Source organism: Antechinus flavipes, chromosome 2 (assembly GCF_016432865.1).
Source record: "Antechinus flavipes isolate AdamAnt ecotype Samford, QLD, Australia chromosome 2, AdamAnt_v2, whole genome shotgun sequence".
Classification (NCBI taxonomy): Eukaryota; Metazoa; Chordata; class Mammalia; order Dasyuromorphia; family Dasyuridae; genus Antechinus; species Antechinus flavipes.
In genome coordinates, this window is record NC_067399.1 from 62,756,368 (window position 1) to 62,783,450 (window position 27,083).

Consider the following 27,083-nt stretch of genomic DNA (forward strand, 5'->3'; position numbering starts at 1 on the left):
CTTCTACCCTCCCCCAAGACAGCAAGCAATCCTATATAGCCTATACACGTACGATCGTATCAAGCCTATTTCCATATTGGTTTTGTTATGAAAGAAGAATCAGACACAAGGGGAAAGCCACTAGAAAGAAAAATAAAATTTATTTAATGAAAATAGTTTGCTTCAACCTACATTCTGACTGTACAGTTCTTTCTCTGAATATGGATTAGCATTTTCCATTCCATGTCTTCTGGAAGTGTCTTGGGTCAATTGCTGAAAAGAGTTAAATCTATCATAACTGGTCATCACACAGTATACAATGTGCTCTTGGTTCTGCTCACTTCACTTTTGTGAAATGAACATCAATTCCTGGAAATCTTTCCAGATTTTCTGAAATCAGCCTGTTTCTCATAAAGTACAATAGAATTCCATTACATTTATATACCACAATTTGTTCAGCCATTCCCCAACCGATGGACACTGGGGAATAGCTTTGGTTTATAGACACTCACGTACTTCTGCATATATGTTAATTGTGAATATATCTTGGATGGGCTTTTTTCCCCCCAATCATTACAGATTTCACTAATAACACCAGAGACTAAGATGGTACAAAAAGGCAAGGGAGATTATGTGTCTCATGTATGGGAGGGAATATATTTGTAGTTATGTCTTTGGAATTAAATATGCCTTTGTAAAAGCTGCACTGTGTTACATTTAGAGCTCCTATAACAGCCATTTAAGTTACAAAGGAATTACTTTATAGAAATAGAAAAAATAATAACAGAATTAATTAAATTAATTTGGAGAAAAAAAGGCTTAGATTCTTAAATGAAAAAATTTCCAAAAAAATCTGAATTCAAGTAGGCTTATCATGAACAAATCTCAAACAATATTACAAATCAATAATCATCAGAACTATTTGGTAATTGTTTAAAAAGAGAGTTAAATCATCAGGAACAGGACTTATATCATCAAGAATAGAAGACTAGATAAACATGATCCAGAAGAAATTGAACATAGTAACTCAGTGTTCATTAAACCCAGGAATACAATTGTTCTATTCAACAACAGCTGCTGGGAAAATGGGAAAACAGTTTAGTAGCTTGCTATATTAAAGAAAATAAAATTCTAAGATCCAATTGTGTTTGACTTAAAGATAAGATTTCATTCATGTATCTTTTACAAAACTGATTATAAAAAGTATTCTTAAATAAACCAGGCATTGAGATAGCCATGAAATATAAAGCAATTTGGTTGTGTAAAATTAAAATCTTTTGCATAAAAAAGCAATTTAGTTAATATTAAAAGAAAAATACTCTTGATTAAGAAAAAAAATTTTAACATGCAAACCTCCTGAGGAAGATCTAATAACCAAGATAAAGAGGGAATTGACCCAAGACCATTCCCCCCCCAAAAAATGGTTATAGAACATGAGTAGTTTTCAAAGAAGAAATGCAAATAATCACCAACCTTATAAAAATCAGTCAAATCACTAGTTATATGAAAAATACAATTTTGAAAAACCCTATGATTTTACTTCAAATCTAATAAATTGGAAAAAAATGATGAAAGAAGTAGTTGTTGGCAAGGCTCTAAAAATATAGGCACGCTAATACAGTGTGATTGGAACTGTGAATTAATCTAATCATTGTGGAAAACAATGTAAAACTGCTTAAAATGACTAAATTTGACTCACCACTACTAGATATGTACCACAAGAAAGTCAAAATATATATGCTAAAATATTTCTAGTGCTAGCAAAGATCTGAAAAAAAAAAGAGCCTATGAGTGAGAAATATCTAAACAAATTGCAGAATGTGACTATAATGGAATATGATAAAGTAGTGATTATAAGAAATTCAGAGAAATTTGAGATTTTTATGAACTGATGCAAAATGAAGTAAGTAGTATCAAGAGAACAAGATGCTAAATGAACACAATGATGTAAAGGAAAATAATTTTTAAAAATACAAGAACCTGGGATATTATAAAGAAGGAGGTACTTCAATATGCCCCTCATTTCTAAGTTGCTTCCTTAGACATTAGAGAAGAATTTTTATTTAGTTGACATTGGGCATACCTTCCATGGACATGAAAAACACATATACATCTTTATATATAATTTAACTTGTGTATAATATAACTGGTAGAACCAGTTCATCTTCTTTCTACTTCTTTTTTCCATTATTTTCCTTGTTAGTAAACCTTTTTATATAATTTGGGAGAAGCTACATTATCCTCTTCTTTTGTGGAGATTCTCTAGACTCAAGAAAAAGATATATAGAAACTGATGGAACAACTCTTGATGATCTTAATTGAGGAAGAAAATTGCTTGTCATCCCCAATTACCCTCAAGATTTCTTCCTTCCTTTCTCTTCCTTCCTTCCCTTCCTTCCTTCCCTTCCTTCCTTCCTTCCTTCCTTCCTTCCTTCCTTCCTTCCTTCCTTCCTCCCTCCCTTCCTTCCTTCCTTCCTCCCTTCCTCCTTGCTCCTTCCCTTTCTCCCTCCCTCCCTCCTTCTCTCCTTCCTTCCCTCCCTTCCTTTGTTCCTTCCTACCAACAGAATCGAAAACCAGCACAATAGGGTAAAAAAGTGATGGCTGTGCTTTGGGGTCGCTCTCTTTTTTCTTTTTTTAACTCTTCCTCTAAGAAGGCAGTAAAGGATTAGGTTAAGATTGACCCAAGGCTTTTGTGATCTGAGCAGCAGGTTCAGGCAGGATGCTGGAGTATTCAGGCCAAGGCAAACTGGGAAAATTGGAACCACATCAGCACTGTACAATACGAATTGAAATCTGCTATCTTGTAAGGTGGGAAGGGAATGCATATTCCTTATTTTGTCTTTAACTTATGAGTAATATAAATAAAATGGATTGCCCTCTCCAGATTCCTTTTCTTTATGAACTTTAGTATATGCTTGGGGGAAAATTTACCCATCAAATAACTTGGAAGAAGATGGATACAATTGACAGGACTTTATACATTTATTTTGCATTTTATTCCATATCATTAAAAACTATTTGATCATGACACACTAAGGAAGTTTATGTGTAGAAGATAACATTGTAATTAAGCTGTATACATTTTGTATCTTTTTCTGTGCATACATGTTACTTCTCCCAAAACTTGGTCCACGATTCCAAGGAAGTCATTGTCCTCCTTGGGCTTTAATTTAGAAGAAAGACTCCTTTCAGGCTGATTTATTATTGATGTTGAATATTGTATATGCTTTCCAACTTTTTATTTTCTTTTTTCTCGATAATTTAATTATTTTATTAATAATGCCCTTTTAAAAATAACTTTTTATTTCAAAATATATTCAAAGATAGTTTTCAACATTCACTCTTTTTTATTTCTTTTTTTTTTTTTTGCTGAGGCAATTGGGGTTAAGTGACTTGCCCAGGGTCACACAGCTAGACAGTGTCTGAGATCAGATTTGAACTCGGGTCCTCCTGACTTCAGGGCTGGTGCTCTATCCACTGAGCCACCTAGCTGCCCCAACATTCACTCTTACAAAACCTTGTGTTCCAAATTTTTCTCCCTCCCTTCCCCTACTCACTCCCTTAGACATCATGTAATCCAATATATGTTAAACATATGCAATTCTTCTATACATATTTCCATAATTATTATGCTGCATAAAAAAATCAGATTAAAAAAAAAGGAAAATGAGAAAGAAAACGGAAAGAAAGCAAACAACAACAAAAAAGTGAAAATATGTTGTGATTCACTTTCGGTCTCCTCTTTCTGGATGTAAAAGACTCTCTCCAACACAAGTCTATTGGAATTGGTCTAAATCAACTCATTGTTGAAAAGAGCCACCTTCATTGGAATTGATCATGATATAATTTTATGTTCTTTTGAGTCTACTCACTTCACTTAGCATCAGTTCATGTAAGTCTCTCCAGGCCTTTCTGAAATCATCCTGGTGATTGTTTCTTATAGAACAATAATATTCCATAATATTCATATATCATAATTTATTCAGTTGTTCTTCAACTGATGGGCATCCACTCAAATTCCAATTCCTTGCCACTACAAAAAGGGCTGCTACAAATATTTTGGCACATGTGAGTCTTATTCCCTTTTTAATAATCTCTTTGAAATATAGTACCAGATGAGATACTGCTGGATCAAAGGGTATGCATAGTTCCAAATTTTTCTCCAGAATGGTTGGATTAATTCATAACTCCACCAACTGTCCCAGTTTTTCCACATCCCTTCCAACATTTATCATTATCTTTTCCTGTCAATTCAGCCAATCTGAGAAGTGTGTAGTGGTACCTCAGAGTTGTCTTAATTTGCATTTCTCTTATCAATAATGATATAGAACATTTTTTCATATGACTAGAAATGATTTTAATTTCTTCATCTGAAAATTGTTCATATCCTTTGAACTGGAGAATGGTTTGTATTCTTATAAATATGAGTCAATTCTCTATATATTTTAGAAATGAGGCCTTTATCAGAATCCTTTCCCCAGTTTTCTGCTTCCCTTCTAATCTTGTCTGCATTGGTTCTGTTTGTACAAAAACTTTTTAACGTAATAGAATCAAAATTATCCATTTTGCATTTCATAATGTACTCTATTTCTTCTTTGACCATAAATTCCTTTCTTCTCCACAGATTTGTTGGTTCTTCTAATTTGCTTATAAGTATCATGCTTTATGTCCAAATCATAAATTCATTTTGACCTTATCTTGGTAAAGAGTATTAGGTGTTGGTCAATACCTAATTTCTGCTATACTATTTTCCAATTTTGCCAGCAATTTTTGTGAAATAGAAGCTGGGGTCTTTGGAGTTACTTTAGTGTTTGACTATGTATCTTATAAACCTAACCTATTCCACTAATCAGCTACCCTGTTTTTTTGTGGGTTTTTTTTTTTTTTTGAAGCAATTGGGGTTAAGTGACTTGCCCAGGGTCATACGGCTAAGCAATATTAAGTGTCTGAGATCAGATTTGAACTCAGGTCCTTCTGACTTCAGGGTTGGTGCTCTATCCTGCACCACCTAGCAGTCTCTGTTTCTAAGCCAGTCCAAATGATTTTGATGACTGCTGCTTTATAAAATAGTTTTAGATCTGGTACAGCTATGATGTCAATATTTTAATAAAAGAATCATCATTTGGCCATCTTTCTCTTAGACCAAAACCCCAATTTTTTCACTATGTTGATTGATTGTGCTAATTTCCCTTCTCACTCCCCCCCCCACCCCTTGCAACTTAAAAAATACTCTTTCTTATATGGGTTGTCTTCCCAGAGGTAGGGAGGGATACTAGGGAAAATTATGAAAGGGCAAAACCCAGAAACAATAATTCATTTTTTAAGTGAATAAATTTATCAAATTTAAATTTTTTTCTGCTTGTCAGTGTTTCCTTTTGAACATTCTTCTGCACACTTTAAATAGTTCAGTGATATCCCTTCCCTCCTTTATTGCCAACACACTAGAGTATAACTAACATCCCATGTTTTTGTTTGTTTTGTTTAGCCTTCCTATTTCTCATCCTCTGTTCTCTCAAAATGGAGGGGAAAAATAACAACAACTCATAAGTCTCTTAACAAATAATATTCAAGCAAAATAGACTCAAATATTTGTCATGTCCAAAAATGTATGTCTTATTCTGCACCTTTGGATCATCACCCTTCTGTCAGTAGGTAACATACTTTATCATCAAAACTTTAAAGTTCTGGTTGATTATTGCATTGATTAGAGTTGATTTTATTTTCCTCTTTTAAAATTTATTTACATCCTGAATTTAACCAACATGCATAGTGGAAAAGAAGAAGAGGATTGGGGGGTCAAGATGTCAGCAGGTATTTTACTTCATTATCAGATCTCTGTCCAGTCATTTATATTGTTGAAAGCCTGAAGTATTTCAAAGTTGTTTTTCTTTATAATGTTGCTATTATTAAATAGCTTATTCTCCTAGTTCTGTTGATTTCACTTACATCATTTCATATTTCCTAGAGTTCTACGAAACTGTCAATTTCCTCATTTCTTATAGCACAACAATATTCCATTTACATTCACAGCTCACAAGTTGATCAGATGCTTCTCAGTTGACAAGTACCCCTAGTTCTTTGCTACAAAAAGAACTACTATAAAATTGGGACTGTGTTCTGTCTAAATTTTGGGATTCCTAATGTCTAGCACAGGATTTTGCATGCAAGTGCATGTTTATTACATGACTGTGCCAACTTGTGAAAAGTTCCTATTCGGAAAGGTTTCAGGAGTAACTAATTTTATCAGATTGGTTTATTCTGAGTCAGAAAGCTGGGCTTCAATCCTACCTCTGTCTTTGGAAAGAGTTCTTGGACCTATTATTCTCTTAGGATAAAAGAATCAAAGATGGTCTAGAACTTGAACTTGACTTTTTTTTTTGGGTTGTTGTTGATGTTTTGTTTCTTCTTTCCCCCCTCCCCCCCAGGTAATTGGGGGTAAGTGACTTGCCCAGGGTCACACAGTGTTAAGCGGCTGTCCTTTCTTCAGGACTGGTGCTCTATCCACTGCGCTACCTAACTGCCTTGTGAGCCACCTAACTGCCCCGAGCTTGGGTGGTTTAAAAAAATTGATAACTATATTTCATTATAACCTCTCCCACTCAATTCTCACCCCCGCCCCCATTACGTGAGACAGGGGCTGTTTTTGCCTTTCTTTGTATCCCCAGAGCTTAGCACAGTGTCTGCTTTGTATGGAAAGAACTTAATATATGTTCTTTGCAATGCTCTGTATTTTATTTTATGCATTTAAAAACAGTGTTCTTCCTAGTGAACAAGCATTTATTAAGAGCCTAAAAAGGAATCAATATTCTTCGCGTGGCTGCTGAAGGGATCCGTAACGTAATTACGTTTAAAAACGTCGGATCTAGTTCAGCGCTGAAAGACGCAGCAAAACGCCGCCGGGGGTGAGGGGCGGGGCAGTTGTAGAGGAGTTAGGGTCCTAAATGTGTTCCTTTAATTATATCTTTGGCTTTTTCTCCTGAATTTACATAACTAGGTATAACCATAAGGAGCTAAGCATCTCGTGTGACTTTTAGGTGGGAGCAAAAAAAAAAAAAAAAAAAAAAAAAAGCAACTATAGAGCTCTCGGCGGCAGGCAAGTCTGGGCTTGATTTTTCTCCAGCTGATGAAACTGGGAGGTGCGGCCTTAAGAGCCCGCCTCTCGGCCGCAGAGCCACTGCCATTCGAGGGCTGGGTCCTTTGCAGCATCCGCCACCAGCCCTCGCAGGAAGCCAAGCCGGCGTCAGGAGACTGTTGCGGAAGCACCGAAGGCCGGCAGCTCGTCTACGCGGTGCTGGCCGCACAGCGAGGGCTCCATGGTGCCAGTGCGCGCGTGGGTCCGGTTGCTGCTGAAGCCCCCCGGGTTGGGGCTGCAGCCCCATGGACTAGCACCTGCACCGGGCGGCGGAAGGCTCCTCCCTCTGGCCTCTCTGGTCCGTCATCAGCACCTCCGCCCCCCCGGGCTGACAATGGCTTCGGGCTCCGAGGGGCAGCTGCAGCCCGCTCCGTCCCGTGGTTGGCCCATGGGTAAACCCCCTGTTTGTTTTGCTCTTTGTAACCTTCCTTCCCCCTTCTGTTCTAAGGAAGAACCCAGGCTTTCTCTGCTTTGTGGATTTGGAGGTGGAAAGGGCCATGAGAACACATTGTTAGAACATAGAACGTTATGGAGCTGTAAGGAACTTGGAAATGAGCGCGCAGGGAGCAGGATTAGAGTGTCACAGATATAAGGGACGTTAAAATATAGAATATTAGAGATGTAAGGCACCTGGAAACGCCGATGGTTAAGCCGTTACAACAGCGGAGTATCAGGGACAAGAGAGGTCAGAATACAGAACGTTAGCGCTGTGAGAAACTGTAGAACATGCCTTGTTGGAGCTGAGAGGGCCCTTAAAACATATAGAGCTGTCTCAGGTAGAAGGCACTTGAAAATAGATGTTAGAACGTGGAATGTTGGAGCTGTAAAAAACCTGGAAACGAGGCTTGTTAGAGCTTAAAGGGCCCATAGTATATGTGATGTAATACTTAGTACACAGATATAAAAGGACATTGGAATATAAATCGGCAGAAAATAGAATGTTAGTGTTAAAAGAAACGCTAGATCGGGCATCCCTTGATGAATGGGAGTGTAGAGTACCAGAGCTGAAAGCACCCCTAGAATGAAACAGTTCCAATCCTCCCTGAGACACATCTAGTTTCAGAAAAGTCATTTAACCCGGGCTTTAGTTTGCAGAAACCTACTTCAGAGCGCTTTTATTTGGATAGAAAAGAAGTAATATAGAAAGTGATGTGATGTATAATGTGGGATTTGGCACCAGATGATGGTAGACACCTAAAGTTGGAGTACAGCCATGTGAAGAATTCACAATGGCCATTGTCTTTGGCTAAAAGTAGATTTTATTAGGTTATTGGAAATAAGTTATGGACAAAAGGAAGGGATACAAGGGACACCGGGAATAGTAAAGATGAAATAGAGTGGAAGAGCATATGAAAGACAAGCTCCTCAGTGGAACTTACAATTACCCAGTAGAAAGCGAGTATCCATGAGGTTGGGGTGTATCTTTAGCTGGCAGGCTAAATCCTGAGAGGGACTTCGCACCTAAAAGAGTTAGCTCTAAGGAGGAAAAGTTAGGGGAGATACCACAAAGCATGGGAAATGGGAAAAAAAAAAAAAACCCACCACAAAAGTAAGACTAATTGAAGTGGGCTAAGTTCCAAAAGGATTTAGCAAAGAACCAGGAGCAAGAAGACAAATTTATAGAAGTTATAGAAACCAAAGCTTTATGTTACTTATTTGCTAATTTTATGGCTTACACGCAGGAGTCCTCAAACTTTTTAAATAGGGGGTCAGTTCACTGTCCCTCAGACTGTTGGAGGGCTAGACTATAGTAAAAACAAAAACTTTGTTTTGTGGGCCTTTAAATAAAGAAACTTCATAGCCCTGGGTGAGGGGGATAATTGTCCTCAGCTGCGGCATCTGGCCTGCAGGCCGTAGTTTGAGGACCCCTAGCTTACAGGTAGGTTTGAAGGGTGATCTATTCACTATTATCTTAGGAACTTGGTTATCACTGACCACCTGCTTGTTTAGCTGACAGTCAGCAATGTTTGTAGCAATGTTTGTATAGTTTTCCTAAAGCCAGGAGATTTTAGACTCATTGACAGACCGATTATAAGAACAATAGAATTCTAAGGTCAGGGGACCTCAGGATTACTGCTATATTTTGCCTAGAAGCTGTACCTCATCAGAAAGTGCTTCACAAATCTTAAAGCACTATGAAAATAGTAGCCATTAGTATTATAATGAATGTAGAATGTTAGTGTTGCAAGGAACCTTACTGAACGTGCAATCCTTTCTTCTTGTTTTTATTGATGGTGATAGGAGGCTGAGGTTTTATGATTTGTCCATGGTTACAGAGATAGAAAGAAGGAAATGTGCATTTATATAGTGTTTGTTATGTGCCAGGTGCTCTGCTGCTAAATTTACAAATATTATTTCATTTGACTCTTAGAAGAATTCTGGGAGGTAGATGCATTTATAATTCCTATATTACAGTTGGAAGAAACTGAGGCAATCAGAGGTTGTTATTTCCCCAGAATCACACAATTAGTAAGTGTTTGATTTCTAACACAGAACCCATTTCCTGTTGTATCTAGGCCAAATTACTTAGATTATAGTTGTTCCATTGGTCAGGATGCACCCTTTTGAATATATATAGCCATCCTTCCTTGTCTTTTTATCCTTCTCAATTCTTGTCCATACCTTCTCTAAATATTTCAGAAAAAATTTATTAGATATACCTGATGTCTTCTTCTGTTTTTGTTTTCTTCTAATTGTAAAGAGGACTTCACAGATGGCAAAATGTGGTTGAATTTTCCAAAGTTCTAAGTAGTAAAGATGGGGCTGGAAGCCCAATTACCTGATTTTTGTTCCAGTGCCTTTTTGAATATATCTCATTGCTTGCCTCAGTAGTCACAAGCTTGAGGATGACTTTCCTATCTTAAACAAATTTCATTTGGTTTAAAATGAATACTGTGTGGTACACATAACATTATATAGTATTTAGAGTGTGACTGCTGAGCTTAACTCCCAGCTCTTTTATATGTTATTTGTATTATTTTGGCTAAATTATTTTTCCTCTCTGAGCTTCATTTTCCCCATCTATAAAATGGGAATAATAATATAATAACTATTTTATCTACTTAGTCCTTTATGATCAAATGATATGAAGTATGTTAAGCTTTTTGTAAAAATTAAAATCACTATGTAAATATAAGCAAAATTTTTTTTTTTCTGTTTTCTCCACTCAAAAGTTCACTTATTGAATCTAATTGGGTGAAGGTGAAGTACCTGGAAAGTGGAAAGTGGAAGCACTTTCCAAATACTATCTAATTTGAAGAGAAGAGTAATATAGCTTGAATATATAGTTTTGTATTTCCATTGCGTAGAATGGGTCCTTGCACACAGTAAATGCTTAATAAACAATAAATGTTTATTGAATGGTAAAACTCTCCTTAGTTTATTTGTATTTTTTAAAAAAAAAACTTTTTGGATGTCTTATATTTTTTTGCAGCCTAGTTATTTCCTAATACAAAGCCTCCATTGAACTCTTCTTTCGTACTTAAGAAAAATACCTAAGCAATAAGCTAAGCAAAATTACCCGAAAAAGAAAATTGATAATGACATTCTATATCCATGATCCTCAGCCTTTAAGTGGGGAGAGAGGAGGGAATTTTGGCCTCATCTAGTCTAACACCTTCATTTTATCTGTGAAGAAAATGAGGTTGAGGGAGATCAAATGACTTGCCCAACACACAGCTAGTAAGTAGTAGAACCAACATTTGAGTCTGAGTTCTGGGACTCCAAATCACTGTTATTTCCATGAAGCTGTGTTTCATGGTCCAATATTCCTGGAGCAAGATGGATTGTAATTAATCACCCTTTGGCAGTCTTTTAGGATTATTTCCATGCTTCTCTTTCTTTTGAAGCACTTTTTTTGCTTCAGTCATTGGTCTAAGTTTAAATTCTGGCTTCAAAAGTTTTCCGTGGGTCAGGGAGACCTCAGAAGTAACTTCTTCTCCTGAGCTGCTAAGCAGTGCAAAGTACGTGGTGGCACAATACTTAGAGTGCCAGCTTCAGACACTTCTTAGCTGTGTGACCCTGGGTGAGTCACTTCACCCTGTTTTCCTCAGTTTTCTCATCTGTAAAATGAGCTGGAGAAGGAAATGGCAAATCACTGTGGTATCTCTGCCCAGAAAACTCCAAATGGGGTGACAGAGTCGAACAAAAACAAGGAGGCCATGTATAGTTTTACATATTTTTTCCAAGATTTTGGTTAGAGAAGTAAATTTTATTATTATTATTTTCATAATTTGTTGTTGTCATGTCCAACTCTCTGTGACCCAAGGACCATGGCACTGTAGGCCCTTCTATTCTCCACTGTCTTTCAAAGTCTAATATTTCCATAATACGTGATAATAATAGTTCATGTTGACTTATGAAGATCTTTGCAACTTGCAGAGCATTTTCCTGACGGCAAATATTATACTCATTTTTCAGATGAAGAAACTGAGATCCACAAGTGTTAAATGGCTTGCTCACAGTCACGTAGGTTGATTTGGTCCTTAATCTTTTGACTTCCAGTTCAAAGTTCTTTATGATAGCTCCATTGCATTTTAAAGTTTATAAAATATTCTCTCTGCTTTCAGCCATTGGTTTTTTTGTGAGTGAGGGCACACATTTTTACAAATTTTACAATGAGGAAACAGTGACTCTGAGAGGTTCTAAGTGATTTCATTGCCTTCATACAGTGGCAGAGCCTGGATTTGAATAGAGGTCTTCTGACATAAAATTCCCATGTTCTTTTTTTTTGTTGTTGTTCAGTTATTTCAGTCCCCATTTCAATTCAGTCATTTATTAACCCCATTTGGGATTTTCTGGGCAGAGATACCACAGTGATTTGCCATTTCCTTCTCCAGCTCATTTTACAGATGAGGAAATTGAGGCAAGCATGGTGAAGTGGCTTGCCCAGGGTCACACAGTCTGTAAGTGTTTGAGGTTGAATTTGAACTTGGGTTCTCCTGAATCCAGTACCAGTGCTCTATCCACTGTATCACTTCGCTATCTCATTTCATGTAGAGTTCATGAAATAATAGGATAAACCCCAATACAGTGATATTTAGCTTCCTTGAAATAACTATTTCAATAATGCCCCCTCCTTTTTTTTTTAGATAAACCTGAGAAAAATGAAAGGGACCGAAAGGCAGTGGTAAGTATTTATTTATATGCACACCTTCTATTGTAGGGTCTTTGTTTTATCTTGAGATTTTTACGACTGTAATTCAGGGTAACATACATTTATTATTTGTCCACTGTGTGGAAGAGATGCAGAGATACAAACAAGAAAGGCTTTGCCATCCAGGACCTTGTAATTGTACTGAAGGAAATACAAAGTAAAACTGAGAAGTAAATCCTAGAGAATTTAAGGAGGGGGAGAACTTTAATGAGGCAGAGGTTGGGTAGGAATTGGGGTCAAACTGCCCTTAGGAAGCTCAGAGGGATTCTCAAAGGTGGAAGTGAACAGAGAATACATTCCAAACAGGAGACCATGCAAGGAGAAGTAGACTGTTTGTGTCAGTTTGTCTGGAGCATAATAATGTGAAATGAGCTTAGAAATATGAATAGGAACCAGATTGTCCAAGTTTAAATGTCATGCTGATGAAAAAGATATAAAATATTTGATGAAGCATGAGATTTGCTTTTTAAGACTTTGTGGAATTGACATCTTGTATTAGAGGCAGTTGATAAGAATAAAGTTAGACTTGAATTTAGGAAGTCAGAGGTCAGATCTTCTCTCTAAAGCTTACTAGTGAGGCAGCAAGGTAATATAATAGATAGAGTGGGGAGGACCTGAATTCAAATCTAGCCTTTGATACCTACTAGTTGTAGACCCTTGGCAGATCACAACTCTGATTTCCTCAAAAAAAAAAAAAAAAAAAAAGAGAATGAATTTTATTAACTATGTGGTTCTGGTCAAGTTAATTTGACCTAAGCCTTAATTTCCCCATTTGCCAAATGGGCATCTGCCTTACAGAGTTGTGAGAATAATGAGGTATTTGTGAAACACTTTGCAAACCTCATAGTGATACATAAATCCCAGCCAGGATTATTATTACCACTACTAATACCCTCATATTCTCACTTTATAGCAGAGCTGCTTTGATACTTAAGAGTTATTTTTCACCTTTGTCTTTCTCAAAAGGCAGAAAACACATAAGGGTTGGGAAGCAGTACCCCCTGGCAATAAGCCTGGATCTACTGATGACAAACTGACATTGAGGCTTATTCAGAAAAATGAGGGGATTGGACTAGAACTCTTTTAGCCTGAAATCTGTGATCCTATAGGATCCTTACTCCCCTTTGAGCCCCAGTTTCTTCATTTTCAGAAATGGAGGTCATAATCCTTTCACACTGTCTGCCTGTCAGGGTTGTTATCAAGAAAATGTCTTGTAACCTTAAATCTTGTAGGTTAAGTCAGGTCAACAAGCATTTATTAAATTCCTACTGTGTGCCAAATAATGGGATTAGCACTGGGATTACACAGCAAGGCAAAGACAATCCTGATTTTTAAGAGTCTATAATTTAATGGAGGAAACAACATTCATATAACTAGGTATAAACAAGAGAGAAATAAGATAAATTGGGGATAATCACAGAAGGGTAAAGAGTTGTCCTGTCCCACCCCCCCTTTTTTTCCCAAGTTTGGAGACAATTAGGATTAAGTAACTTAACTAGGGTCTAAGACTTAGTGTCTGAGGTCAGATTTAAACTCGGATCCTCCTGAGGCTGTTGCTCTAGCGATTTCTCCATTTTTAAAAAATTTAATTTAAATTTGACACAATTGGGGTGATTAAGGGAGACTGGGAAAGGTTTTTTGGTACAAGGTAAGATTTTAGGAAGGACTAGTAGGAAACCAGGAGGCAGAAAGAGGTGAGGGGGGAAAACATTTTTGGCCTGGGAAACAGCCAGTGAAAATGCCGTCAGGAGATGGAATGTCTTGTGTAAAAAATTAGAAAGAGGCCAGTGTCATTGTTGCTGTTACTAAGGCACATGGGGAAGAATAAAGTGGAAGAAGAATGGAAGCTACCAGGTCATTAAAATCTCTGGGAGTTATTAACAGTTAACATCAGCAGTAGCATTATCATCCTATTTCTCTCCTAACTCTTTCCCAGGGGCATTCTGAGAATTTAAACCCATGAATAAATCAATGTAAATACAAACATGGGTTTGCTTATCATTATTAAAATAAAAGCAACTACCTCCCAGGGTTGTTGTTTGCTTCTGTTTGTATCTGAAAACAAATGCATTGTTTGCTTACTACTCATTTCAGTGACAGTACATTCATTGCATGATAGTTATTATTATTCTTGTAAGCCCCCCTCCCATTCTGACCCTGGGTGCAAGAAGGCTACTGTAGCACAGCACTAGCTTGGGTCCATCCTACCATGTAGGAAAAGCTCATGGATGGACCAGGTATGTCTTTAATCTGAGGACCAGACTGTCTAAGAATGGAAGCTCATCACTAAAGGGCTGGCCACAAGTGGACGATTTTTAACATCAGCTCATGGCAATCTCCGAAGCATGAAAGGATTTCTCTCTGCTTCCAGGGAAGGAGTAGGAACCTTGAGGAAATCAGGAATTCTTAAACGACTGAAGTTAAAGTTGTTATTTGTAGTTAGAGTTGACCCCATGGCTCTATTTCCCATCCATCCCCATGATGGTTTCTGGGTCTAATATCTAATAACAATTTATCTCTCATCAGATCTGTATCGAAGGTAATATCGCGAGTGGGAAAACAACATGCCTGGACTACTTTTCTAAGATGACCGACATTGAGGTATTGATTCAGAAATATTATGTCAAGTTGTATGAGAAATATTAGATATAGCTGAGAGAGTCTAATGGGATGAGGTAATTGTGAAAGCATCATGGTTTTCCAAGGTCTAGTTAGGATCTAACATTCAAGGTCTTTCATAGAACTTTTCCCAAAAAATCCTTCAAGCCCCTTAAATGTGAACTGTTGTTGTTAGCATTATAATTAGTCAGTAAGCATTTATTAAGTACCTACTACCCAACAGGCACTGTGCCAAGCTCTGGGAATACAAAAAGATACAACAGACAACCCCTGCCTTCAAAGAGCTTTCAGTCTAATGGTGGAGACAACAAGAAAACCAATATGTACAAAAAAATTATACACTCTAAGACAAAAAATTAATAAATTGAAGGTATTAAAGATTCAAGAGAACTTGGGAAAGGCTTCCTGTAGAACAAACTTTTGTTTTCAGTATCTTTATCCTATAAAAAATTATTGAGGATCTCTCCAAAGAGTTTTTGTTTATCTGGATTATATTTATAGACATTTACTATATTGTAAATAAAAGCTATTTTTGAATTTGTAGACCCTCTAAAAGGATTTCAGAGATTCCTAGGATTCTCTAGACCATACTTTGAGAACCACTGCTGTAGAAGATGGGATTTTAGCTGGGACTAAATTGTTGGTTATTTTATCATTATTATTTTGTTGTTATTATCTCATTTTTATCATGTTCAAAAGTTCAGATAGAAATATGTCTTGGGACAAGTCTCCTACTATTTAAAAAATGTTTAATGTTCTATGGACTATTCCATAGATGGATAAAATAATTTTTTTTGTAATCAAGCATAAGCATTAAAACAGGAATTCATCTTTTATAGATTTGCTGAAATAATCTTTAGTCCAACAGCAGACAAGGCAACAGGGATGAAAGCTGCCTTGGCCTGTTGCCTAGATCTTTTCTGCTAGGTCTCTGTCTTGAAGGCTTTTATTATTATTATAATCATCATTGAAATCTCGAGACATTCTGCATTCTATATGCTGCTTCCTGTCCCCATTCTTATCTCACTCTCTCCTGTGTGGTGTTCTTCTTTTATATGATATACGATGGTTCTCTGTGAGCAGTTTTCATGGGGAGGTTTTCTGGAGGCAGCCTTAGTTTCGGTTCTGAATAATAATCACCGCAAATACAGCCAGCTGATAAAATCTAAACGTTTATTTTCTCCTTCCCAGTCTTGTCTTCTTGCCTGGGGCTGGGCAGCTTTCTGGAGAGCCTTTCAGCCCAGCCTTGGTCTCAGTGGGGGAAGTGCAGGAGGTGTGGACTCAAAGGTTGACTCCTCCTCTGAGAGAGTGGGATTGTGGGTTTCTGACTTGTGAATCTCCCAAAAGTGTGAACTCCAATGAGTCCTTAAATACGTTAGTGAGCTAGAGAATTTGCTAAGTACCATGCTAAATTAGATAAGTGACTTATCACTTTGTAAGGATTCTAACACTCCTTCGGTTTTTGCTTGTACCTTCTTCCCAAAACCTGGATTAGGCTCTCCTCCCTCTCCACCTGTTGATTTCCCTCCTTTTCTTTGGGATCTTCTGACCCTTTCCCCATTCCTCACAGGTGAATGTAATTTCTCTGCCCAAAAATTTCTAAGAGCACTTTGTCTAAATCAGGAGTTCTTAATTTGGGGTCCATGAATCCCCAAAGGGTTTGTGTGTAAATTTCAAGGAATCTGTCACCTTGGAAGGGAAAAAATGACATAACAGTAACTAGAATTTATGTAGTGTTTTAAGGTTTTGCAAAGTACTTAAACATATTAACCTCACCAGATCCTTACAACAATCCTAGGAGGTAGGTGGCATTATTTTAATAACAATAATTATAATAACTAATGTTCTATATTTTACTATATAAATATAGATTATTTATAAACCATATAGTATGTATCACTATATGGTTTATATGTTCATATAAATTATATAGGAAATATTTACATGTACATGTGTAAACTATGTAGTATGTATAACTACTATGGTTTATATATACTACATAGTTTATATAAATTGATAAGGACATGTTTATACCTATATAGAACTATATAGTAAACCATGAGGTACATATAACTACATAGTTTATATGTTTATATACATTGTATAGGAAATGTAATAGGAAATGTTTATAGATCCCATATAGTAAAGTATGTAGTATATATAAATATGTAGTATGTATAATCACTTTATTTATATAAATTATATAGGACATTTTTACATGTTTATAGATACTATATAGTAAATTATTGAGGTGTGAGAAATGAGAGATTCCCTAGCCAGTCCTCAGGTTTTGTGAAAGAATTTGCAAACCCCAGTAATGCAGGTGTGAGGTTTGTGGCAAAAAGTAGGTTTATTACAATAAGAAAACAGCTTTCTTAGTGGGCAAAATCCTGTTAGGATTATTTGCAAAGGTCTGGGCACACAGCATTTGATTTTATTTGGATTTTTTTGTCCCAGAGCTGGGGACCTTTCAAAGAGGATGGTGATTATGCCCCTGAGGAGATTACTTATCTGGGAGTGTCTCCTATAAACAGGAGGGTGGGGCCCTTCCCAAAGGCTGGGAGGGGGTTTCGATTCAGGGCCTTTACAACATTTCACCCCCAAAATCAGGGGGACAGTTTACATCAAAACTATGTAGTATATATAACTATAGTATGTATAACTACATAGTTTATGTGTTTATATAAATTATATAGGATGTTTACATGTTTATAGAAACTATATAGTAAACTATGTAATATATATAACTAGTTTACTATGTACTTTACTATTTACTATGATGAATGTTTTACAATTATTATCTCATTTGATCTTCACAACATTCTTGGCAGACAGGTGCTATTTATCATCCCCATTTTACAATTGAGGAAACTAAGGTGGTGAAGTGACTTGCATTCTTTGAAGACTTCAGTGGATCTGTGATTTCTTCAAGATGGATGCTTTTCTTCCCCAGCACAAAATAAATTCCCTCCACACTCTCATCCAGTGGGATTTTTGTTATTCTTGCCTGTGGGATTATAGAACAGTAGAGCTGGAAGAATTTTAGATATCAATTCACTAGCCCCCACAACTTTACTTTGCAAATGAGGGACACTGAGACCTAGAAGGAGGAAGTAAATTGCCCAGAGTTACACAGATGGTAAGTAGAAGAATTTAGATCCTGAGCTCTACCCGTCTTCCTCCCTCCCAATTGGACAATACTGTACCTTGTAAAACCATGGGTCAGCATAAGAAATTAAATAGGAAGTTTTTAGGAGTTTTGTGGAAGCCACGGATGACACTTGAAGGCCTGCTGATTGTAATGGGCTGAGGCTTGAGTTGAGGCACTGAGGTCCCAAGCACGTGAGGCTAAATAGTAATTGGACCATACTCTATTATATATATGCTTGGAGAAAGAATGGCCCCCACCCACTTTTTGTGCAAGTCCTGATATGTTGTATAGGAAATGACGATTTTGGTGGATGGAGGCAGGGGAGTGGAAAGGGAAGCAGAAAGAGAGACTGCTGGCTGGCGTCTTGTCACAGCTGCTCACATTGCTATTGTGACCCCGCCCCCTTCACCTCCAATCCCCCTTTCACCTGCAATCCCCCTTCGCCTCTGCTGGCTGGCTTCCTGTCGCAGCTGCCCATATTGCTATCGCAATCCCCCTTCACTTCAAAAAGAATCAAGATTGAAGATTTTTCCCTTAACCTGAATTCCTGACTCCGACTGATTTTAAATACGCGGTCATCACAGCTGATGAGTAAAAAATTTTAAAACTCAGAAATGCATAAAATAGTTGCAAAGTTTTTCATAGTATCAACATATTTTATCTTTTAATACCATAAAAATGCATAATTTCTTTTTTAAAAGTTAAAATATGACCAAATACTTAATCTGAATTTTACAATAAGGTACTGTAAACAAAAGAAAAAGGGAAAAATTCACACTTCTTTTCTGGTACGAAGGGAGAGTCAAAACATTTGATGCAGATTTTCCACATCATAGAGGTGCAGTGTACCTAACCCCATATTATCCTCATTTTCCAAAAGAAGAAACAAGCAAAACAGAGGCTAACTTTCTCAGGGTCAGACAGCTTTTAAAAGTCTGAAGCCATATTTGAACTTGGGCTCTCAGCATTCTATCCATTTTACCTCAATAATATTACTATAGATAAAGAAACTGAGACCCTTGAAAGCCAAGAGTAATATGTAATAACCTCACGGGCTGGTATTCAAACATGTTCCAGATCTCATTATCTTCTTCCTGCTCTCCCTAGTTCTTCACTTTTAGTATGAGGGACTCCAATCTTTCCATTTATCCAGAGAAATTCAAACTCCCAGAGTTTGAATCCACACTCATTCCTCCTAGCCAATTTGTTGTCTCATTTTCTTTTTCTTTTTCTTTTTTTAACCTTGAAAACATCCCTGGTATATGTTTCCTGCTCCACTCACATGGCTGCTAAAAAGTTCAACTTTTTATGTGTTATATGGATTATTCACGGTGGGCCTCCTGCTTCCAGTCTCCCCCATCCTTCCACTCCAAGCATTTTCTCTGGTTGTCCTCCATGCCTGGAACTTCCCCCTTTTCCCTTCTGAGTACTGATCTCTCTGACTTCCTTCAAGTCCTCCCTAAAATCCCATCTTCTACTCACTTTGTGTAGGAGCCCTTTCGATTCCAGTATCTTCCCTCTGTTAATTATTTTCTATATAGCATATAGCTTGCTTTGATCCTCTTTGTCTGCATGTTGTCTCCCTTGTTAAATTGTTACCTCCTTGAGGGCAGGGACCTTTACTTCTTTTTGTACATTGCCTGGCACATAGTAAGCCTTAATGAACAGATGCTTGTAGACTGTTCTTTCCTTGCTACCTCCAGGACTTTCTACTCTATTCCAGCCCTATTTGATAGACACTAGATAAATAAAAAGTGCTTTATTTATTCATTATTCCCCAGGGGAAAGGAGCTAGGAAACCTGTTGCTAAAGATTGCTGCCAGCTACAATTCAGCTAGTCAACTCTCCTTGTGCTACACTGAGACTAGAGCACAGTGAGAGGCAGAGTTCTCTTGGGAGATATATTAATGGCAAAGCCTGAGGCCATTCCCAGAAATATTCCTGAGTATGACTAGAGTAACTGGTACTTTAAAAGGTACTGTACCCTAATGGGATAAATAGTCATTGACTCACAGTATTTCTGATCTCAGTAGGGGTATGTCGTGCCCAGTAAAATGCTAAAGGAGGAAAGGAAGGAAAACTTGAAGATGAATTCCATCCCCTTAGGGGAGGCATAAGGCAGCCCAATCATTCACATAGCTATCTGTTGTTGTGCTCTGGGCACAGCAGGTTTAGAGTGGGAGGAGCTTGAATTATGACGTTACCGCTTATTTTAGAACTTTGAACAAGTTAGTGGGCTTCAGTTTTCTAATTTGTAAAATTCCTTAATGCATATGTGTTCCCGTGGTGGGTCAGGCACTGTGCTTGGCATTGGGCATACAAGAGCAAAGGTACAGCTGTCCCAACTCTCAAGGAGCTTAGTGGAGGGGGATGTGGAGTACAAATAAGTATACAAATAAATCAATACAAAACATACAAAGTAAAGAAGAGCATGGAATAGTTTATTTGTGGGATCTATGAATAAGAGAAGAATTTAGGACCAAAGAAAATATAGAGGGCATTACAAAATATAAAATAGGTAATTTTGATTATGTAAAATTAAAAAATTTTTGCACTAACAAAACAAATGCCCAAATTAAAAGGAAAGCACAAAACTAGAGGGGAAATTTGCAATAAATATCTCGGATAAAGGCTTCATTTCTCAACTATATCAAATCAATTCCCCAATTGATAAATGGTCAAAGAATATGAACAGGAAGTTGTTAAACAAGGCAAAGCTATCTATCGTCATATGAAAAATTGCTTCAGCAGTCTCTTGATTGCTAAATTGGATGGCATTTTCTCAGTCATTGTTCATCTCAGTTTACTGATTTCATTTGACATTGTTAATATTCTTGCCTTCTGGATATTCTCTCCTCTCTAGGTTTCTCTGACACTGGTTTCTCTTAATTTTCCTACCTGTCATCATCTTTGCTGGCTCATTATCCTTAACATGCATCCTAACTATAGGTATGTCCTATGATTTTGAGCCAGGCCTTCTTCTCTCAGTACATCTGTTTAATGTTTAATGGGGTTCATATAACTCACAGATATATCTATATGTAATAGATATAGATACATTATATATATGTGAATATGTGTGTAGTATCTATATCTATAGGGAGATAGAGATTTCTATCTCCATTACTTATCTCTCTACCATCTCCCTGTCATCTATATCTGTTTATCAGTGTATATATGTATGTATCTATAATTGCAGTCTCTTTTGAGCTTCAGTCTTGTGTCACCAATTGTCGATGGCAGTGGTTCTCAAAGTCTGGTCCAGAGCATCCTGGGAATCTCTGAAATCCTTTCAGAGAGTCTATAAATTCATAATTAATTTTTATTTTTAATGTGATCAATATCTATAACTATAAACCACCTAAACAAAAACTCTTTGGACAGATCCTCAATCATTTTTAATAGGATAAAGATGTTGAGAACAAAAGTTTGAGGACCACTGGTCTATGGCATACTTCACGCTGGATTACCTATTGGACATTTCAAATCAAGACCCATTGCCTATTAGACATTTCAAAATCTTAAACTTTATGTATCTTAAATGGAACTCATCTTTTCCTCTAAGCCAAACTTCTTCCAAACTTTGTTATTTCTACTGAAGGTGCCATTACCCCTTCAGCTTCCTTAGGTTTGTAGCTTTCCCTCTATATTTGACTCCACATTCTCCCTCACCATATATGTTCAGTTAATTTTCAAGTCTTTCTGTTTCTATTTCCATGACCTCCCTTGTATGTGAGTCCTTATCCCTACTCACACACATAGCTACCAGATTAGTTCAGGACCTCATTACCTCACCTCACTTGGATTACTAAATCAGTCTCTGGATTGGTTTCCCTGTCATAGTTGTCTCACCACCATAGTCTCTTCTATGTACTATCAGATTTATTTTTTTAAATATACATTTAATCATGTATATCCACTCCCAGGGGGTTCTCTGTTGTCTCAAGGAAAAAATTTAAACTCTATTTAGCCTTCATAATGTGATGAATAAAAACCCCAAGAGACAGAGTTTCTAGATAATTGATAATCAGTTTATTAATTAGACTAACTAATAATCAGTAAACTGATAATCAGTTTACTCTATAACCAAAGTTATCAAAATTCTCCTTGAAATGCCTTAAATCAAATGTGTACCTTCTAAAAGGGAAATCCTCTGACAAGAGAAACTAACTCAGCCCTAATAAGTGAAGATTTAATAAAGATGGGCTAAAAGTCTTCAGCTCTTCCTACTGAGAATATGGCTTGAACATGAGACTCAGCAGCCTAAAGGCTTCTGTATAGGGGAAACTATTTCCATCCAGACCTTTCTGGCTAGTGTTTTTCCTGAATTGCAAGAAACTCTATGGGAGGCGATCAAGGAGAGGAGGGTTCTTCCCTCAAGCAAAGGTTTATCCAGCATGGATTCTGTTTATGCTCTAAAAAGAAATTAGGTTTTCTGGTTAGGTAGGGATCATGTGATGAGGAATAAAAGGATATATCACAATTAATAATTAGTTATTAATATAATAGTATAATGTTAATTTTTCTCAATAACTGGCCCAAATTTATCTTTCTAGCCTAGTTGGATGGACATTACTTACTTCCCCTCATAATGAGAAGTTAGGACTGATTGGAAAAGACTGATGTTGGGAAAGATTGAAGGCAAAAGGAGAAAGGGATGGCAGAGAATAAGATGGATAGAAGGGATTATGGAAACATTTAACATGAACTTGAAGAGACTTGAAGAGTTAATAGAGGATAAATGGGCCTCTAGTCTATAAGATCATGAAGGACATGCCTGAATAACAACAAAAAACAATATAGTGCCATAGGAATCCATTTCCATTTGAGTTTGATGTAACTGACTCACAGATTGGACAATTGATTGAATATAGGGAATGTGAAGGATCAAAGATTACACTGATTTGTTGAATCTAAGACAGGAAACAATTAGAAAGGGGGGAATTTTGGAGAGGGAAGATAATGAGTTCTGTTTTGTAAATGTTTCAGTTTAACAGTTATTGTTTGACATTCATTCTCAAAGAGAACCAGAGATGTTCAAACTGCTTCTCTTGTGTACTAAATTCAAGAGGCAAAGAGTAGGGCTTGGTCTCATGTCCTTTCTGATTCTTCCCAGCTGCAGATCTGTGTGTCTGTTCTATATGATGTAATCCGAATTGGTGATACATGATTGAAGGTGGAGAGAGTATAGCAGGATATACAGGGTGTTCCAAAAATCTTAATGTGGTGTCTTTTTTAAGCAAAGAAATCTATTTCTCCGAGTCAATAACAAAACTAGAATGAGAGAATGTGTCCATAGGATGACAGAGACCAGACAATACAGTGTGAAGGATCTCTCCCATTGAGAGTCTCTCACTGGAAATTCCCTGAAGTCTCTAGTGTGGTCAGCTGGGAGTGGGGACGTGGTGGAGATTGCCGATTCTGCTCATCGGGGGGAAGAATTATTACTTCAATACAATATAAGCTCCTTGCAGTCAGGCGCTGTTTTGTTTAAATCCCTAGGATTTACCATGATAATTCCTTGAGTATCAAATGCATTGGCTGGCTGCTTGGTGAATGAAATGGTGTTAACTGAACTCCATAGTTGTAATCTATTTGTGTGGGGATCAGATGCACCCCTGCTAAGGTTGTAAACTCCTTGCGACCACTTCTCCTTTGTCTTGATTGGCACTTAGCAAGGACAGGACACTCAGGGCATCCTTCCCAAGTGGATGTCTGCTCTTGTATGGCATAGATGGACAAACTGAAGATACACTAAAAGGAAAGACTGTATGAGAGGAAGAGCCTGGATTTGGCTACTCTTTCTTTCTCTTCTCTGGGTCTCAATTCTTCCTCTTCTAAAATGAGGGGTTGAGTTCCTAAAGTTCCTACTGGCTCTAATATTCCTTGCTCTGGATGTGAACATTTCTTGTACTAAAACCTATAGACCTTAATCAATGCACAAGCATATATTAAGTATATACTTAATATATATATTATTACATATATATAATATACTTAATATTCTGTCATGCCTTTTCAGATCTGTGATTTTTATTTTTTATTTTTTGGTGATCCTTGATTTCTGTTTTTCATTTTCCAGGTTTTGACAGAGCCTGTGCCTAAATGGAGAAATGTCCGTGGCCACAATCCTCTGGTGAGTGAACTATGGGGGGAGCCTGGTAGCCTGGAGGCTGGAGCATCTCAGTCATAGTTATCTTTCATGGCTGTGCCTCAGGACACTATGAGGATGTTTGAATGAAAATATCAGTGCAATTGGATAGAGGCAAAATTCTACCCATGATTAATCTGGGAATGTCAAGGGTGATGGGAAGGGCAGGAAGTGGAATTAGCTGCACCTTTTGGAAGCCCACAGTTTCCTGTTTGCAATTAGGTGGCAAGTCAGTTTGAACACTGGACCTAGAATCAGGAACATCTGAGGTTAGATCTGGCCTCAGGCACTTAACTAGTTGTGTGATCCTGGGTAGGTCACCTAACCTTTCTCTGCTTCAGTTGCCTCCTCTGTGAAATGGCAATAATAATAGTCACTTTCCTTTGCAGGGTTGTTGTGAGGATAAAATGAGATCATATTTATTAAAAAAACAAACAACTCCCCCAAATCCCGACAAAACCCAATTACTTTGCAAAACTTTTGCAGCTGTTATTTGTTGCATATTTAGAGATAATGTGAGTTAAAATTTTTGGAGGGTTATGGGGGTGAGGCAGTTGGGGTTAAGTGACTTGTTCAGGGTCATATAGCTAGTAAGTATCAAGTATCTGAGGTTGGATTTGAACTCAGGTCCTCCTGTCTCCAGGCTGATGCTTTACCTAATATGTGTTCTAGTTGCCCTTCTCCCTCTCCCTCTCCCCCACCCCCCCATCCATCTTTCTTAATAGAGAATCATGGATTTTGTGAGGGATTGCCAGCCTGGAGAAGGTGAAGTTCAAAACTCCGAGGCTTAGGTTTTTATTTTTTTAAAATGAAGGAGATTTTAACATTTTTCTGTAAAACTTTGAGCAAGCTCAGTCATCTCTATGGACCTAGCCTTATCTGTGCAGCAAGATGAAAAGATGGAACTAAATAATCACTGAGATATGGGCTAGCACTGACATGCTATGTTCTAATATCACTTTTAGCTTTGACAGTTTTTTATTTAAATTTTTTTCAATGACCAAGAATCTTCCTTCTTTCCCTCCTTGCCTCCCCCTTCCCCATGGAAAACAAAAGAAAAACAAAAGAAATTCCTGTTCTAATATTGCTCATGACATTTTATTTTCTAAAAGCCCTTTGGGCTTGAACATTCTGTGTTCTGAAGCTCTTATAGCTCCAAAGTTCTGTGTTCAAATGTGCCTTGGAACCCTTAAGGCCCTTTTAACTCCAATATTCTGTTTTAAAAGTACCTTGTGGTTCTCAGATTTTATATAAGGTCCCATATAACTCTAGTATTCTTAGATCTCTTTTAGCTTTAAAATTCTCTGCTCCTGTGGTTGACTCTGACAGTTGGAGTTTCTGAGAAGGGCATATGTAGAGGGAAAATTTTTCCAAGGAAGCCAGAACCAATCCTGCCTGTGTTGCCTTGGTGACAGGGAGCTGAAGAACTGGGGAACAAAGAGAGAGAGAGACAGAGACCCGCAGACTTTCTTCCTTTGGGCTTACTACCAGAAAACCATTGGATGGTTACTGGCTGGCAGTTACGAAGGGAAGATTGTCTCTCCAATTGAATTCACCAAGTCCTTCTTTCTCTGACCTCTGCCCTGTTTATTCCTTTCAGCCCAGTTAAGTATTTCCTAATCACTGAATAGGTCCTATAGGTTTGGGGAAAGATTATTTTCATTTTCAGATCCTTCCCTACCTTGTTTTATATAATCAAGAATCATCATAGAATATTGTATCTGATGACTGTTGCTGTGCAATTAGAATTGTAGAATCAGAAGGGTCCTCAGGGATCGTCTAGTCTGACCTTCAATGTATTACAGAAATGTATCACTGCTTTATAGCTGAGTGACCTGGGCTAGTCATTTCTGAAAATGCTCCCATTTTCAATATAGTCTAGTTTGGCTGGAATGGAGAGTGTGTGTGTGTGTGTGTGTGTGTGTGTGTGTATGAATGTCTGTTAGGGATAGTTACATGAAGTAAAATTGGAAAGATAGTTTAGAGTCAGATTGTGGAAGGTTTTAAATTGTGTTGTTTGTATTTTATTCTAAAGGCAACAGGGAGCTATAGGAGATTTTTGAGCTAGGGAGTGTTATGGCTGAATTTCATGTCTTCTACTACTAGGTCCCTGAGTTGTCTTGAGAAAAATCTATTTTAAAATATGATAGAAATGTGGGCCTTTATTATTATTAAATTAGGGCTTGAATTGTAATAGAATCTTAGATTTGGTGGTTAAGAATCCACAATATTGTCCACCTCCTCCTTGATCAAGAAGCTTCTTTACAGAAGCTCTGAAAAAAACTGCTTGATGACCTTCAGTGATGGGAGAGTCACTGCTTTTTGAGGTGATTCATTCTGTTTTGGACAACTGTCATTATTATTTTCCTTTGTATGGAGCAGAAGTCTGCTTATTCCTACACTCTTCTCATTGGTCTCTACCTCATATTTATATCATGGTTTAGAGTCACTTCTTTGTTTTATTACCTTCTTTTGGGTATTCTAAAAGTAGCCAGTGGCCTCTTAAGAAAATAAAATATAAAGTCTTGAGATCTTTGAGCTGACTGGGACCTCTCATTTTATAGATGGACAAATTATGCTGGGGCGGGGGGAGGGGGCGGAGTACAGAGGGGAGAATGATTTATCCAAAATCATACAGTCAGTAAGTAGGAAAGTTTCTCCTTTTGATTCCAAGCCTTGTAGTCTCTGTTCTTTTAAGTATTCTACAGCAGGGAACTTAGGGCCTTTCTCATTTTAGATACTATATTTTAATTTTTTTATTTTAATTAAGGAGTCCTTGAATTAACTTAAAAATTAATTCAAGAAATATAGTCTAGTTTGGCTGGAATGGAGAGTGTGTGTATGTGTGTGTGTGTGTGTGTGTGTGTGTGTGTGTGTGTATGAATGTCTGTTAGGG

The 27,083-nt window shown here is 37.3% G+C and overlaps 1 protein-coding gene across 1 annotated transcript in view; it reads left to right on the forward strand.

The window, feature by feature from the left end:
- The first annotated feature begins 6,859 nt into the window (after nt 1-6,859).
- Nucleotides 6,860-27,083, forward strand: part of TK2 (thymidine kinase 2) — a 41,555-nt gene continuing 21,331 nt past the window's right edge. Inside the window, exons 1-4 of the mRNA XM_051975081.1 lie at nt 6,860-7,503; nt 12,202-12,239; nt 14,793-14,867; nt 24,119-24,172. Of these exons, the coding sequence (XP_051831041.1) occupies nt 7,293-7,503; nt 12,202-12,239; nt 14,793-14,867; nt 24,119-24,172 (378 nt within the window). The 5' untranslated portion in view covers nt 6,860-7,292. The remainder of the gene's footprint in view (nt 7,504-12,201; nt 12,240-14,792; nt 14,868-24,118; nt 24,173-27,083) is intronic.